The following is a 15,508-nucleotide window of genomic DNA, read 5'->3' on the forward strand; positions in this document are numbered from 1 at the left end:
TGCTTTCAAACTTTTAAACGGTAGTATATAAATATACTGCAAATATAAGTTAACTATAAGTAAATTTTTAAAATTCTTACGAGAGAATTTTGCAATTGTCAAATTTCAATTATTAATAATGAAATTTTATTTTAGAAGTGACAGATAAAATTAGAAATTATCAGTGGTATAGGGTTACAAAACGGAAAAATAATTACATATTTATATTATTCATGTACACATACAAGTCTTGGGAACATAACGATACCAAATATATTACACAAACAAATTATAAAGTACATAAAAACATAGAGAAATTGCGAGGAAATAGGTATTCCTATATATGGACACTTCAATAAAGAGTTAAACAGAAAAGCGCGTAGGGGCCTCCCAAGATTTAATGAGTTAATCTTTGTTTCTCGACGTTTCTTCAACGTATTCGTGCGGTTCAGCGTGTTCGTCAGTTACGAGTATCTCCTTACGAATATCCCTATCTCGATCGCATCGCGATGACGACCTCACTTTCAACAGTTCGTCGCCGCCGTATAGTGGTGCGAGCTATAAATAGAGCAAATTTTAAGGGCATCCCACGCGTCGCGCGCGACAGCTGCCGCAACTTGACCGCGATATCGGATGATTCGCCGTCGTGCGTTTTCCGCCGTGCGCCTTCCGCGCGTTTTCCCGACGCAGAATACGCAGATACCACGCAATCACCACGCACCGTACAAAATACAGTTATGTCATTATCGTAAGAGTAACTAGGAGAAAAAAATACATGTTTCCTTCCATATTTAGTAACCATTTCGTTATTCGCGTCCACAGCCTTATCCTTTTCCGTTAAAGAGACATAACGGCAATTTACAACGTCTTTAAAACGTCTCGATGTATATTTTTTTATCTTTCGGATTTATCGTTGAAAAAATTAATTCTCCGATAATAATAGATCTCTCCATAGAGCACGACTTGGAGAAAAGTGTGTCATTAAGAACGATTACGAATTAAATCTGTCGTTTCGCCTCGGATCTCACTTCCGACACCGTGCGTCCTCATCATTATAAATTGGCGTGTCTTTTGTCCGCAATCTTTCAGCAGGATCAAATATACATAACGATACAGGCGCGCGCGTTTTCTCTTCGCGACTCCGGAAATTGCGATCGAGCGCGCTATTTTATTCATAAAGCGTACATACATCGGAATCGATATGCACGGTCGCGAGAGCGGTTACACATGTACTTAAAAGGATTACATAAAATTCCGTTTGACACGGCTATTTTGATCATTGCTGCATGCATTAAATTTTATCCTGATAGAAAGAGAATGTGAAATAAGTTACCGGAATTCTTCGAACGTCAGTTGGGCCCAACATGTTGCGGAAATGGGTCTGGGCGCGCGCGCGCGCTAGCACATATTGTCCGAGTCGCGATCCTTCCCTCGACGAACTTTTAAAAGATGATTTTTGTTGTATACGCTTTACCTTTCTCAACATTTTGCTCCATTTTTCCCCAACGTAAGAGTATGTAAGCTTAACATTACTTTTATAATTTAAAAAAAATGTCTCATATGTCTTAAAGCATCCAATATCCTTAAGGTTATCGCATCTTTTATCTATAAGGTTATCGTTTTCTTTTATCTATAGATGATAAAATGTGATGGTTATTTTGATTTTTGGAATTAGCTTCGGAATGGAAACATGTTAAAGAGAGAGAGAGAGAGAGACAGAAAATATTATTTTTTATGAGCCAGCAACTCGAAATTTGTATTCCAATTGCGTTCTGTTGAAGCGCGTGCATCGGCTGGACTTATTGATTTATTCAGAGGGTGAACAACCACCACCATCATTACTACCACCACCACCACCACCGCGACTACCACCACTACCCTTGACACCCCCTTTTCCCCGGACGCCTAACGTTGGAGAGCACACGCGTCATTGTCCTCGACCACTCTCACTATTTCCAACCCCCAGTGAGGTAGCCTTGCAAAATTGCAGCTGATACCGTACTTCCAACAAGTTGTCGGCGAACTATCTCGTCATGCTCGGCCAATCAAGCGTCTAGTGCATAATGTACATACTAGCGCGACACGAAAAAAAGGGAGTCGCCAACCGAAAGTTTGCGAAAAGAGATGTCGTTTGTCAACTTGTTAGATCGTAATTTGGCGGAAAGTACCATGCAATAAAAATCAATAGCGAAATTATCAAACAATGTTTCCTGCTGCAAAATATATTTCGTTGAATAATTGAAAAAGAAAAGAAATTAATTTCAATAAAGTGCAATATTGTACGCCAATATTGTATCGGAGCGATATCATATTAATATAATTAGATCTAATTACGAACTCATCTGTGCTAGCATCCTCGTGTTACGTAATACTATCAGTAATTGTGTGTCAGACCGACCTACACCGCAACCTTGAACGCTACGACAGATTTACACACATCTCTAATTCCTTTGCGGTTCGAACCTTCGAGATTCAAACGTTTCGTTCTAAATACACTAAGCAAAATTACATCTCGGCGAGTCCAATATCGAGAGGACATAAATATTGGCACAGCGTGGTCGCAACCATAAAATGTTCTGTATTTTCGTGGTAGCAAATTGTTTATACTTTTGTGAAAATTTGTATTTTTTGTTTTTCATTTAATTGTACAAATTAACATAAATGAACGTAATTACAAGAAGAAAAACGCTTTCCTATAAAAATTCTCCTGCGAGCTATTCTCACATTATACTCTCTATGAAGCTGTATGAAGAATGCGTACTGTATGTTCAAACTAACGTTTCGATCATACTTTTTATTCACCTGTACAGCAATTTTATACACAAATTTTACAATATTTTTTCGTTAATTATCTTTTGTCATGAGAATCATGCTAATTTCTAAGTGTCTATTAAAACTCTCCATTCAAGATCGATTTTATTAACACTTAGATATGGTACCTAGTACTACCACTATTTTTTATTATTTCTTTTAATTTAATATTTTAAATATTTTATTTGATAGTAAATAAACGTATTACGATCTGGCTTTTCTTGTTACATTTATAGGAATCCTTTGAAAATTTGATTGTAAATAAAACTGAAACTGCAATGAACAAACAAAGTGCAGAACGTGAATAAGGTATCGCTGAGAAACGCGGGGTCAACGAACTCGGCGCTCTCGACTCGGCAACGTTACGAGAAATGTCGGTACAGGGTCGGGTAAAACCTGAAAAGGTCACGCTTTCTGGTGTAGGTTAAGGCTCCTTAAGGACGGATCAACACACATACGTCTAACTGATATACTCCGAACGGCAATCCATTCTGCGACCAGTTTACTACTCGTGTCCTTATTCCCCAGGTATGGGCCGTGTCTCTTTTTCCGAGACATCCTCCTCCTCTTCCTACCCTTCCTTCACCCTCTTCCTTCTCCGGGTTTCGCCACTTCTCTATCGCTCTTTCAATAAACCCGTGTCTTGAATTTTGATTTAAAAAATCGCACAAAAAACCCTCACTTGAATTGCTGTCCTTGGAAAGCTGTCCTATACTTGCATCTGCAAAACATTCCGACCCCCTAAGGATTAAACGTACTTTCGACATAGCAAAAGTTTTACACGTAAAATCAGTGAAATGAGAAAATGTACTTAAAAGTGTAAGTCTACATCGGAAAGATGAGGTATGAAAGCGTAAACATTAACATTGTTTTACAATTGTGTTACGAATGTAATTGCAGAATTACCGATTAGCCGTGCAGATAATCGTAGAAAACAAAACAAATCGCTTTAATTGTGAGTTATTAAGATCGTAGTGGCGTAGATAGCTCGCGGACGTTCTTAAACAGTTTATTTCCGAATCGTTGATTATGTGGCACGTTCTAAAATGAAAACGATTAATCGAAAGGATTGCAGAAACTGCTAGATATCGATCGTTGGACGAGGAAAGACGAATGACACCGGAAATGTGAACTTCTTTCGGTGCCTCGTGAATTTCATTTCCGACTGACCGAGTTACACGACGGATTCTACGATTTATTAAATGGTGGGAGAAAGACCGTATCTACCGATCGCGTCATACTTTTCGCTTCCCTAATAATCGGTCTTCCACGTCACTTGACGCTTTGCCAATACATCCATTGGCAAGCACATTAAGGAGGTTCTACAGATACTCTCTAGTCAGTTGAGAGATGAAGAGAAAATCTTCAAATTCATCGGTTCTAAGTATTCATAAAATATTTTCGTGAATTTTGATGACGTTAGAGCTTATATCATACCCATATTAGTCGAAGCGAGGAATAATTAAAAATATCGTGTAAGTGCTCCTTTGACTCTGGCGGCTTATAATGGAAGAAAATGTGGTAACGTCGCGAACTTGACAGTTCTGCTCATATGACCACGGTTATTTCACAATTTCACATAATTCTAGAGCGAGTATTCTCCGTAAGCGCTCGTAAACGTTAGGTGCTTAAGTTTGAGGTGCTGTCATACTGTGGTGCTGTACTGGCTGTACACTTTTCGCGCGGGTGCAGTCGCTGCGACATTGCCAAATCTCCCTTGTTATTCGAAGCACGCTACGTGAACTGTGATATGGCCTGTTTCAATAGCCAATATCACAAAATTTTACGCGATAACCCTTGTTTTTCTCGATATTTCTGAAAAGCTTAGATTAAGATCTATAAGAGCTCCGTTTTTTGAGCTTTGGTGGGTCGCCTTTATATAATTAATATCTCGTTTCCTGTCTCCAAGAGCCCCTCTGCCATATGTAGTTTATGTTAAAAACTGTGATTTCAAAATTCATTTTTGCAAATTTTTACACGGTAAACCGATGCTAAAATTTTTCGAGCACTTTTCTTGCATCTCAATTTACACGTCCATAAAGTTTTTTCCAATTTTTAGATACATCCATTATCTGTAGAACCTCCTTAAGAAGACGACCGAGATTTTCTTCTCATCTGGCAAGGAAGTCATATTTCGCTCATCGAATTGTAACGAAAATCGATGTGTTATTTTTTAGACCTCATTTTGATAGCTAAAAAAATAATGGTTAAATCCGTGTAATAACAGATCACTTGAATATGTTTATAATAAGCGTATTAGATTAGCAATATTTATAATATTGACAATTTTTATGATAAATGTATATACAGGATGTGCCATTTTAAATGCCCCAGGCATTTCAATACATATATATATAAAGGTAATTCGTATAAAGTGATCGATTTAATTATTAACGAAAGACATTCAAAGACATACGAAAAAATAGTTTATACCGAGATGTTCAATACAAAAGAAGACATTATATGGTAGAAATGATTAGTTTATGGGTGGAGGACACACACACATTTCAAGTCAATTTTATTTTTTTAAATGAAATACTATATTTTTTATTTTATAGTATATTGTACAATAACTCTTTTTAAGTTTCACTATATAATGTCCTCTTTTGTACTGAAAATGTCGATATAAACTATTTCATATGTCTTCTTTCGCTAATAATTAAATCAGTCAATTTATACAAATCACCCTGTATACATGTACATGCGCAGGGAGAGATGCTTAAAACCAGCCATCTAAACACTCTTTCATTTTTAATGATATAAAAAGAAATGCTTCAAACGAAACTTGTTTGCTTTCAAGAGGAACGTTCGAGGATGACACGATTTTCGTTAGTGCTGGTCTACAATCTTGCTTTAAAGGGTATTTAAGCTCTAAGCCGTAAGAAATTGGCCAATCACAGTCGAATATTCTCCTCACATTTCACTGTGATTGGTCAATTTCTTACGGCTTAGAACTTAAATATCCTTTAAAGCAAGGTTTATAGACCAGCACTTATAGGTCAGAGGGACAAGGATATTTAAAAGTCACCAACTTTTTTTAAATGGAATGATATATTTTTTTATTTATCTTTTAATAGAGTTTATTTTAAAACGCATACGGTGATGTATCAAGGTTGCATATTAATATACAAAGAATTAAGAAACTTCCTTAATTTACTATCTTAAATACACAGTACTATTGTAAATGTTCAAAATGGTGACCTTGAGCATTGATGCATGCTCTGAAGCGATTCGACATGGAAAATACTGCATTTTGAATTTTATTCGTATTGTAGAATATGCTCTTATACAGCATGATGATAATTACCAGACACCCTGTACATACATATGCATATATAAATACACATTTTCTGTACATTTTGTATTTTTATAAGTTTGTATTCCATTGTAATTTCGAATTCTTATTCTTTGCTGTTGCAGGAAGCGGTAGCAAAGATGGGAAGGGCAGCAAAGATAACAATTCACCCTCTGGCCCTTATGCCGGTAAGTTGCACAATTATTTCTTTGCATCGTAATATTTCAAATATAACATTAATTAGCTTTTAAATCTACTCTTCTTTTACGACTACATTTTTTGTCAAGACAATATTGTTGCTCCTGATTTAATATTACAATATTTTTCGAGCACAAATCTGAAGCTGAAAGAACTAATTAGATACTATATGGAATACTATGTCTAAATCTCGCAGAAATTTTTATTATTTTAATCAAGATTATTAGAAAATAATAATGAAATATCTTTTTTGATACGGAAAAATACATATTAATATCACCAGATACCTTCTATGTCCTGAGAAACACAAATTTTGAAGTATCTTTAGTGCTTTTTCTTAGCAAGAAATTTAACAAGTTCTTAATCTCAGTGTTAGGAAGTTAAAGAATTGTAGCGATACGCAGCGTCGCGCGAGAAAATAAGTTGTCCGTCCGATTTATTTTGGTCGCAGATCCTCATAGGCAATATTTCGACTGCTTCTTATTTGCCGACTCTCTCTCTCTCTCTCTCTCTTTCTCTCCCTCCCTCCCTCCCTCCCTCCCTCTCTCCCTCCCTCCCTTCCTCCCTCTCTCCCTTCTTCCCTCTCTCTTTTTCTTTTCGGCAGTAGAGTCCGATTCGAAAATAGCTGAGCGTGTCAGCCCCCTGGAAATGAAATCCCTCGGTGTCACACAATCCGTTCACTCGGAGGGACAATGTAGCGAACCGTCGCGCGTCGCGTCGCGCCGCGAACTTGACACCGCGATCACTTTAATGAGGCTTAATACGAACGCTCATAGAACGTGGATCATGATGAGCAAGGATCGGTTACTTCAGTTCTATTAACCATACATTATTATCGTATGTAAGAAGGGCGTCGTATAAATTAAATGCGTTCCATATTCGCTTCAGAAAACAATAATTTTGCTAGTAGTAGTATAGACCCCCATCACACGGATTGGAGAAAGGTCCAAATTCGAACCCTGACTGGGGTGATATTTTTCGCAATAAATTCTTTACCTACACTCTTTACAGTGATTTAGAAAGGATGCTTATTGGCATCAAAAGTTATATAGATTATTGTTTATTTAAGTATGTGAATTTACTGTTCCATAAAAAATTGTTTGCTGAGTTGGAAAAAGTATATACAAAAATTTACACAAAAATATTATTGTTAAGCTACCAAGATTCAGCTCGACCGAAGATGTTACTTCTCTATTTAATTGTAATATTTCTACTCTACCTATAATTATTACATTCAAATATAATTATCTTAAAAAAAAGTTAAAGAATGAATTTGACTTTATTTAGCAAAAAAATAAGATATTTTTATAATTTTAATTGTTCGAAAAAAGTTACTGTAAAAAAGGTTTAGGAGTTGTCAGTCATTAAAAGTTATATAGCATACGCGCGTTGACAGGTTTAATATATATATTACATATGAAATGAAATGAGCTGCAATTGCAAAGTTTAGCAAAAAAAAGGGAATTATCAGTGTTTTCGTAGTTACCTCCATGCTCAATACGAGTTCGGGCTTGAGAAAAGTTTTATTCTATTTAAAGTTATAAGATTATCTTTATATTACAATTTTCAACTGAAACGACTCTTAAAATCTAATTTACAATCTCTCTGCGGTATAATAGACCAAGTATAACCATGAAATCTCATTAATCTTAATCTTCAAATCAAATTCTTTTTAAGGAGATTGAAAGGGATTTAACAATATATTTCATTTTGAATAAACTTTAGGCGGAACATGTAATAACTGCGGCGTGAGGCAAAACGGTCTTTAATCTTAAGGTTTTATTATTACGTAATAGAGCAATTTAGAAATTCGAAATTGTATTTGATATAAAAAAAATCTACGGGAAATTATTGTTCTTTTTCTTGGGATTTGGAGAAATTATTTTTTTATTAAACTTCAACTATATTTCCTATAGTATATACGAAATGCGTTTCGCAGTTGTCTCTAATCTTGGTCGCCAGGAAAAAGTCGAGGAAGCTCTCCCGTTTCGTCGATATAATCGTACAATCTCTTTTATATTCCGTTCGTAACCGAATTTAGTGCGCACCGCGGCGTGGAATAGCTGTAGGATCATGGTGCGCTCCGAAATATCGCGACCCTCTCTACGCTCGCTTGCTTCTCCGTCTCCTCCACCGCGCCGCGCCGTGGATCTAACGCGTCTATTAATATTCGCCGGTTATTTTCGGAAACGTGTGCTTACCGAGTAGGAAGGCCTGCTTTTTAATGTGCATATAGTTACACCGGTCCCCATCGAGGCATTCTCGAATGCGCGCGATCGCACCCGCTGCGTCAACGTATCGCGCGATCAACGATCGTTTGCTACTTACATTATGAGGAGATACCGATAATTTTGTGACAACGTGATGCAAGAATAATCTCTGAGAATTTTATAAACGCTTGAAACAAATGACGCTTGAAAAATTAAATGAAGGTTGTTTTCCAATTATTAAAAATATAAGAGCAGTATAGTGTAATGCAAATCAAGTTAAAATTAACTCAATTAATTTAATATTATTATTAATTTATTGTTATACATGATTAAGGAAAGTTAAGTTAGTCGATATTTAATTTTGAATATATAACAAGACTTTAAATGACAGAACTACATTTCTGTATAAAAATCTCATTTAACAGTGCTTATAATTCGATAACTAAAAGTCATCACCCTTTTTGCTTTCTCCTGTATAAGCAGAAATAATTGTTAAGTTGCTAAAATCTTTGGAAAATTGTTTTTTTTCTTTGGCGCATTCCCATTATTAAAGATTTACATATATCTATATATTTTTCTGAATATTTTACAGAATGTAGTTTTCCTCCCACACATATGATACTTTTTGACATTGAATACAAATAAAATTAGTATGTTTCTTGCACTCTTGGCATATCTTATCGATAAACTGCGATAGCTCAGATAGCGATCGCTTCGTTTTCGCGTGAATAAGTCGTATATAATGCGGATTGTCGAGTTAATGCTAAGTTACCTTGAAATTCAATATTTTCCAAAGATTTTCCAAGATTTTCCCAAATCTAGTTTTTCCGTTCCTTTCGGGCGGTGAACGCGTGAACGCGAGGATTTTCAAATAAGAAAATATTAATAGCTTGACCGGCTTGGGTCGCATCCAATAATAGCAAGTCATTCTACATAACGTTTAGGTCTACATACAAGGACTGGACCCTCATATCATAAAAATTTTATATTATTAAAATTTTGAAGCGTCAAGAATCAATCATCCGAAATTCTTCGTGAAAATGGAAAAAAAAATAAAAAACTACGTTTGAATTTTCTGAATCACTTTCTTATTTTTATCTATGTTCCACGAATGATTATTCCGTGACATTATTTCGTAGCTCTAAATCCGCTAACGAGCAAATTTATTATTAGAAAGAAGCGTATTACGATGTATTTTTAATAACCCGACGTAAATTCCCGAAAATTCAGCTCTGATCGTTTCTGATTTTATTCGGTTATCCTTAAACATTTACATGTCTATAATTGAGACGTTTGGGATTCTGATCATTACTATATAACGTTTTACCATAACTTCCATGATAAGGAATCGATATTCTGAATTTCATAGCGCTCTTTAGGAGTTCATTAACGACGAGCGATTTAATTCGATGTCCGAAACCACTTTTTCTCGACTGAATCAAGACGGAACTCAATATTCCGTCCCTTGCGTCTTCAAGCGTCGCGTGTAACGTGTCACAAGTCTCGCAATTTCCCGAAACGGAGCCTCAGAGAGGGTCTCGCTTCACATTCGGGACGCTCTATCAGCTGACGGCTGCGCGAGAACAACTTCGTGAGTGGGTGAAGTGGAGGCTTTACCGGGCGAGAGTTTCACGTCGGGGGTTTAACGGACGCCAGAGTTCAATGTCCTTTTGAAGGAATCGACCACGGGCAAAGAACGGGCCCGGAAAAGTCGGCGGGACAGGGAGAAAACCACGCACGACCATGCACTCGGGATACTGCATGCGCGCGAGAGATCGGACACACCCAAGAGTCTGCGTCTCCGCGTCCTATAGGTATACATTATCGGTATTGATCCGCACGCATCGGCTCTCCTCCGCGGCAGGGCCCCATCTTCCTTCCTTCCTTCCTTCCTTCCATCCCTCGACCGTTCATTGGCCCGCGCCGCTCCACAACACGTCACTCTCCATTACTCTCTCCTCTCTCTCTCTCCATTACCATCTCTCTGTTTCTCGACGTGACCCTTCGCGACCCTCGATCGCGGGTCAATCCCTATCTCAGCTTCCAGGATACTTGGGAAAAATTTAGGAAAATTATAAATTTGCGTGTTAACGACCTCGATCACGCAGAATCGTGATTTATTACGCCTGAGAAATAACGTTTCGTCTTATTAAAATTAAACTGTGATAAAGAGACTCGCTCCGAATCAAATTCAAGGGAAAATATTAATAAGTTATCGGGCCATGAAGCCCTACTTAGTTACGAATTTAATACATTAGGCTCCATGACCCGATAACTTAATAGCTTCCTTTGAGTTTTATCTTATTTTCATTTATATAAGGCGAATGAAGATCAAAACAGAATGATGACGTTTCATCTCAACATCTGAAATATTGAAGCAGTTTATTGCAGAGTCGAAGAAACCTTTTAATTCTTCCGATTTGGTATTAACCTTTAAAGGACGGGTAGGTTTTTTCATGACTTTTTATGATTTTTACTTATAACTTCCATATATGTGTTAAAGTGTTAATACTATGAAAAATAAGCTCCACCCCCGTGGAGCCTAAAAATAAGCTTCCCGTCCAGTAGGTTGACAGAAATGGAAAAATTGCATAAAACATTCATATGGATATGATTGTAAATTTCAGAAAAATTATTATTTATATTTAATTTTGAATGAGAAATATGGAAATACTTTTTGCAAAATTTTGTTATAAAAATATACTTTGAAATTCAGAGCTAAAAATGCCTACAAATTCATAAGGACTTTATGAGAAAAAAAATTTTTATTTATATACGTTTATGCATACATTTAGTATTGTTGCTTTGTGTGATATATATGTATTTCGAAGCAAGGTACAACATACAGAGACTTATCGCGCTCACGGCACATGAACTTTGGTCTTCGACGAATACCTTTTTTTGAACATACTACACATTGGCCATTTTCATTTGTTTTCTTTAGATTCCCGAAACGGAACTCAACGACAAAAAAACCCAGCTTATATATATGATATTTTAACGCATAAATAGTATAAAGCCTAAAAATAGGCTTTCTGTTATCTAAAGGTTAAACATAGCTCTCTGATTATCAGTTTGGAGACATAGAATTTTCACAGAAGGTAAAGTTCAAGATCAAACGGCTATATGTTAAACGGGTTACAAATACAATGTCAGGCCAATTACCTTAAAAATCTTGGAAAATCTGGAATTCGTGGAAAATTTTTGTCTACCACGAAAAGTTAGAGAACTGTTACAGAATTTTTTTCGAAACTGTGAATCTAGTTATATAAATGTTGTTTGAAATAAGTTTTCTGTTAATTTTGTTTGAAATAATTTTTTTTCAATATTGACATTCTTTTATGTTTCTGACATATATACTATCTTCTTATTATATTTCTTGGAAACATAAGAATGACATTCTCATACAATATAAAATACTTCTGAAAGTCCGTTTATTTCTTTTCAATACTTTTTCAAGTTTAACGTCTGAAGCGAACAATTGAATCTTTTTCTTTGTAATTTTCTTCTTGTAGGAAAAAGAAACTGAGAAGTCCAGATAATAATTAAACTTATTTTTCATTTGTGTCTAAAAATGTAATTTTTCCTGATGAAAAGTTAGAAAATCCTTGAGAAATTTTTTATCAAAGTTTACGTAAGCCGTACAATTGTACGATTGTTTCTTCTGTAGTTTACAGTCTACATATTACGAGTATTGCGAAGATTCTGTCGTGTTTGCAAAATTAAACGTTGCTCGCATGTGAACGCGTTGAAAAATCAACGTGCTTCGTCAATTATACGGTGGATGCGTGCGCGAAATGTAAAGCACGCGCATGAGTGCATGTAGAAAGCGACCCCCATAACATAACATGGTGTCTACTAATCGCTCCCACAGCTGGGAAAGTATTGATTCGTTGTTACAAAGCGAGTAACATTTCGCCAAAAAACGGTACGATTGTATGTACGATTCTCTCCGTGCATGGTCTGTGCCATGTTCACACATATCGATGTATCAATACGAATGACATTTCACTACGAACGAAAAACCTAAATCCCTTTTAGGACGAGCATGACCAAATTCCGACTAACTTAATCAACGATTACAACAGCAAAATTTCAAACTATAGGTAATATAATTCGTTATCTCTTAACGTTTTCCCCTATGTTTTTCCGACAAAATATGTTGAACGACAAAAGATTAATAATTTTACTTAACAAGAAAAGTACAAGTATTGCTTAATAGGTTAACTATTGATTAAATTAATTGAAGTTTAATTGAAATCATTTTTTAAGGATATAAAAAAATATGCTAAGGATAAATGGATAACTATCGAGGAAAATTGTGAAAAACAAAACTTTTTTCGGTATATTTTTTCCGAAATTATTTTCAAATTATTATTTTCGTTTTATTATCATATTTATCATTTGAAATAATCTTGTTCTACGCAAACATCCTTTCTCTATGTGCACGTCAAATCGCTTAAATATGGATGGATCAAAAATCGAATCCACGCGGATTAAACAGTTAACATTGGATGTCACGTAATTTTAACAATTTTGGCGACACAATGTAACAAAGATGCTAAAAGAGATTCAAGGTTCGACAGCTTTTAGACAGTTTTTGAATTACGAGCATTATATTAGATACATTATGAAAAAATGGAAAACTTTTATATATAGAAATATGTCTTCGCATAGAAATATATTTTAGTAAAATTATTAATTTATAATTTATAATTTTACTAAAATATATTTTTATATATGCGAGCAATTTTATCTAATTCATGGAATTAATATGATACTGCATTTAGTTTTAACTCCAATTGGTGCATCCTAACCACATTGTTCTACTTTTCGTTAATAACTTGGGAACAAATAACCGCAAAGCGACGTTTGGTTTAAACTTTTTACCACAATTTTTGTTTAAAATATTTACAAAAATATTATCCCCGTACATCCGTCAAAGTTACCGGAATCTCCTCCCAGACGTCTGAGTCTACGCGCGGACGTTACCTTGACACGCTATCGCGGTCACTCAAAGTCACGGCCGATCGAAGACGTATGCGACGTCCTCGAGAGAAGCCGAACGAGTTGTATGCGCGATCTCGAGTATGCCATCGACCATGAGTGTGTAACTGTAATCAGCGTACGGTGTCCCGAGCGATTTACATTGAAACTCGTCGATGAGTCGCATTTCTCTGGGTGCTTTCCACTTAGCGACAAGCCGAGTTGATTCGCAGTATTCGATTCCTGCTTTTCATTTGATTTGTGTCACTGCATGTCGATGATTCATGTCGATTCAACATCGCTTCTCGGCGGTGCGGTGTATCGAAAGACGCGAAGGGAAAGGAGAGTGATTTGGAACTCGCAAATTAACATTACGTTGGCGATCTGCTCGAAAATTGTCTTATTTATTTATTCTATATTATCAGTCGTTGCAATACTTTTCAAGCAAGAAATAGATTTATTGCGCATAAAAAAATTTCTCTGTTCTTCCTGACCATAAAGCTATAAAGTTGTAGAACAAAGCCAAGGAATTTGAAAATTATATTATCGTTATGTTGTTACTGTTGTTTAGCAATAAATGAATTGCGTTAATAAGCGAATAATCTATATATTAAAAAGAATTTTATTCGTCAAATTATATGCGAGCAAATAAAAGTTTCACTTTATTAAAATTTCTTTTGAATATAACTGTACACAAACAACCACATACATAAAAAGTTATAGACTTACTTTTTCATATTTAACATAATATAGTTATTAAAAATGATTGAATTTTATAATCGTATTTTTTAAAATTGGGACACGCACACACACATATCTCTACACATCTTTTGCGTTTGATAAAAGCATTCTGGTTTGCCATATTGAAACTGTAAACTTAAATTAATTTAATTAAGTATCGTTAAAAATCATGTTAGAGAGATCGGGCAAAAGTTTTCTAGCAGAGATATTATAAGCAATGTAGAATTCTTCGAAAATAACACTTCACTGTTTAGACGAAAATCACAAAGTGGGTCAAAAATGTCCGCGACATTCTACATTTATTTCATCATGACGTGTATACACATCATTAGCAGTTTGAGCCCGCCTTGTCCATGACGTGTATACACGACATTGACAGTAAAGGGGTTAATATTAATAATTCAAGGATTACGATAGAGATATAATAAATGATGCGTTCTTGGTGAACATCATGACGAGCGCTAGTTCTGTTTTAAAAACGTCGACGACATAAATCTACGTAAGAGAAATGATTCGGGCGTCAAGAAAATTCCACAAAGGACAGGCTTATGACAGGCTTGGTTTACGCGCGAGAGGAAAAGCGGAAAAGAGAGGAGCGGCGTCGCGACGCCGACAGTACGGGCGTCGTATTAATCACGACGCCGTCATTCCTCCTGATCCGGTGCCTGACCGGAAAAGCCGGCCATTGTTATGCGGGCGGCGAGAGAATTGTCAGCAGGACTTCTCTCTCGCTACTCAACATATAGCCGCGATCGCGCACACTTGAAAACGTGGCTGAAATACGCTAATTGCAAGCCAGACGTGTCCGTGCGCAGGATATCGAGTTACGTGGCGCCTTCAAGCCGATAACCGCAATTAAGCAAAATCACAATTGAATGACCGCGTATAGTTGTGAGCATCGCGAAAAGAATGCGCGTGACCTTGCTTTCGTTTCGTTACCAGAAACTCCATGATTGTGAATTACAACAACTTGTAATTACAAGGAAAACAAGATGCTTTAATAAAAGATTGAATTAAAAATCATCGTTTTGTTATATTGTTCTTTCAATTTTTATGAGATGATGTCTTATGGATTGATGAAATTGATGCAGAATTTTCTAATGTTGCGGTGGATGATAGCAGTAGATATCATAAAACAAATTATACACTTTTCGAAAAAGAACCAAAAGCTCAGTTAAAAATGCATTTTTATTGACGAGATTAATTTGAAATATTGCTGATAATAAATTTAAATTTTATATTCTCTCTCTCTCTCTCTCTCTCTCTCTCTCTCTCTCTCTCTCTCTCT

At 35.9% G+C, this 15,508-nt stretch overlaps 1 protein-coding gene across 1 annotated transcript in view; it reads left to right on the forward strand.

Moving 5' to 3' along the window:
* LOC112468612 overlaps positions 1-15,508 on the forward strand; it is a 57,018-nt gene that overhangs the window by 35,381 nt on the left and 6,129 nt on the right. The window contains exon 9 of the mRNA XM_025037871.1: positions 6,211-6,273. Within this exon, the coding sequence (XP_024893639.1) occupies positions 6,211-6,273 (63 nt within the window). The remainder of the gene's footprint in view (positions 1-6,210; positions 6,274-15,508) is intronic.

The sequence above is a fragment of the Temnothorax curvispinosus genome, unplaced genomic scaffold, assembly GCF_003070985.1.
Source record: "Temnothorax curvispinosus isolate PA1 unplaced genomic scaffold, ASM307098v1 QBEX01001795.1, whole genome shotgun sequence".
NCBI classification, from domain to species: domain Eukaryota; kingdom Metazoa; phylum Arthropoda; class Insecta; order Hymenoptera; family Formicidae; genus Temnothorax; species Temnothorax curvispinosus.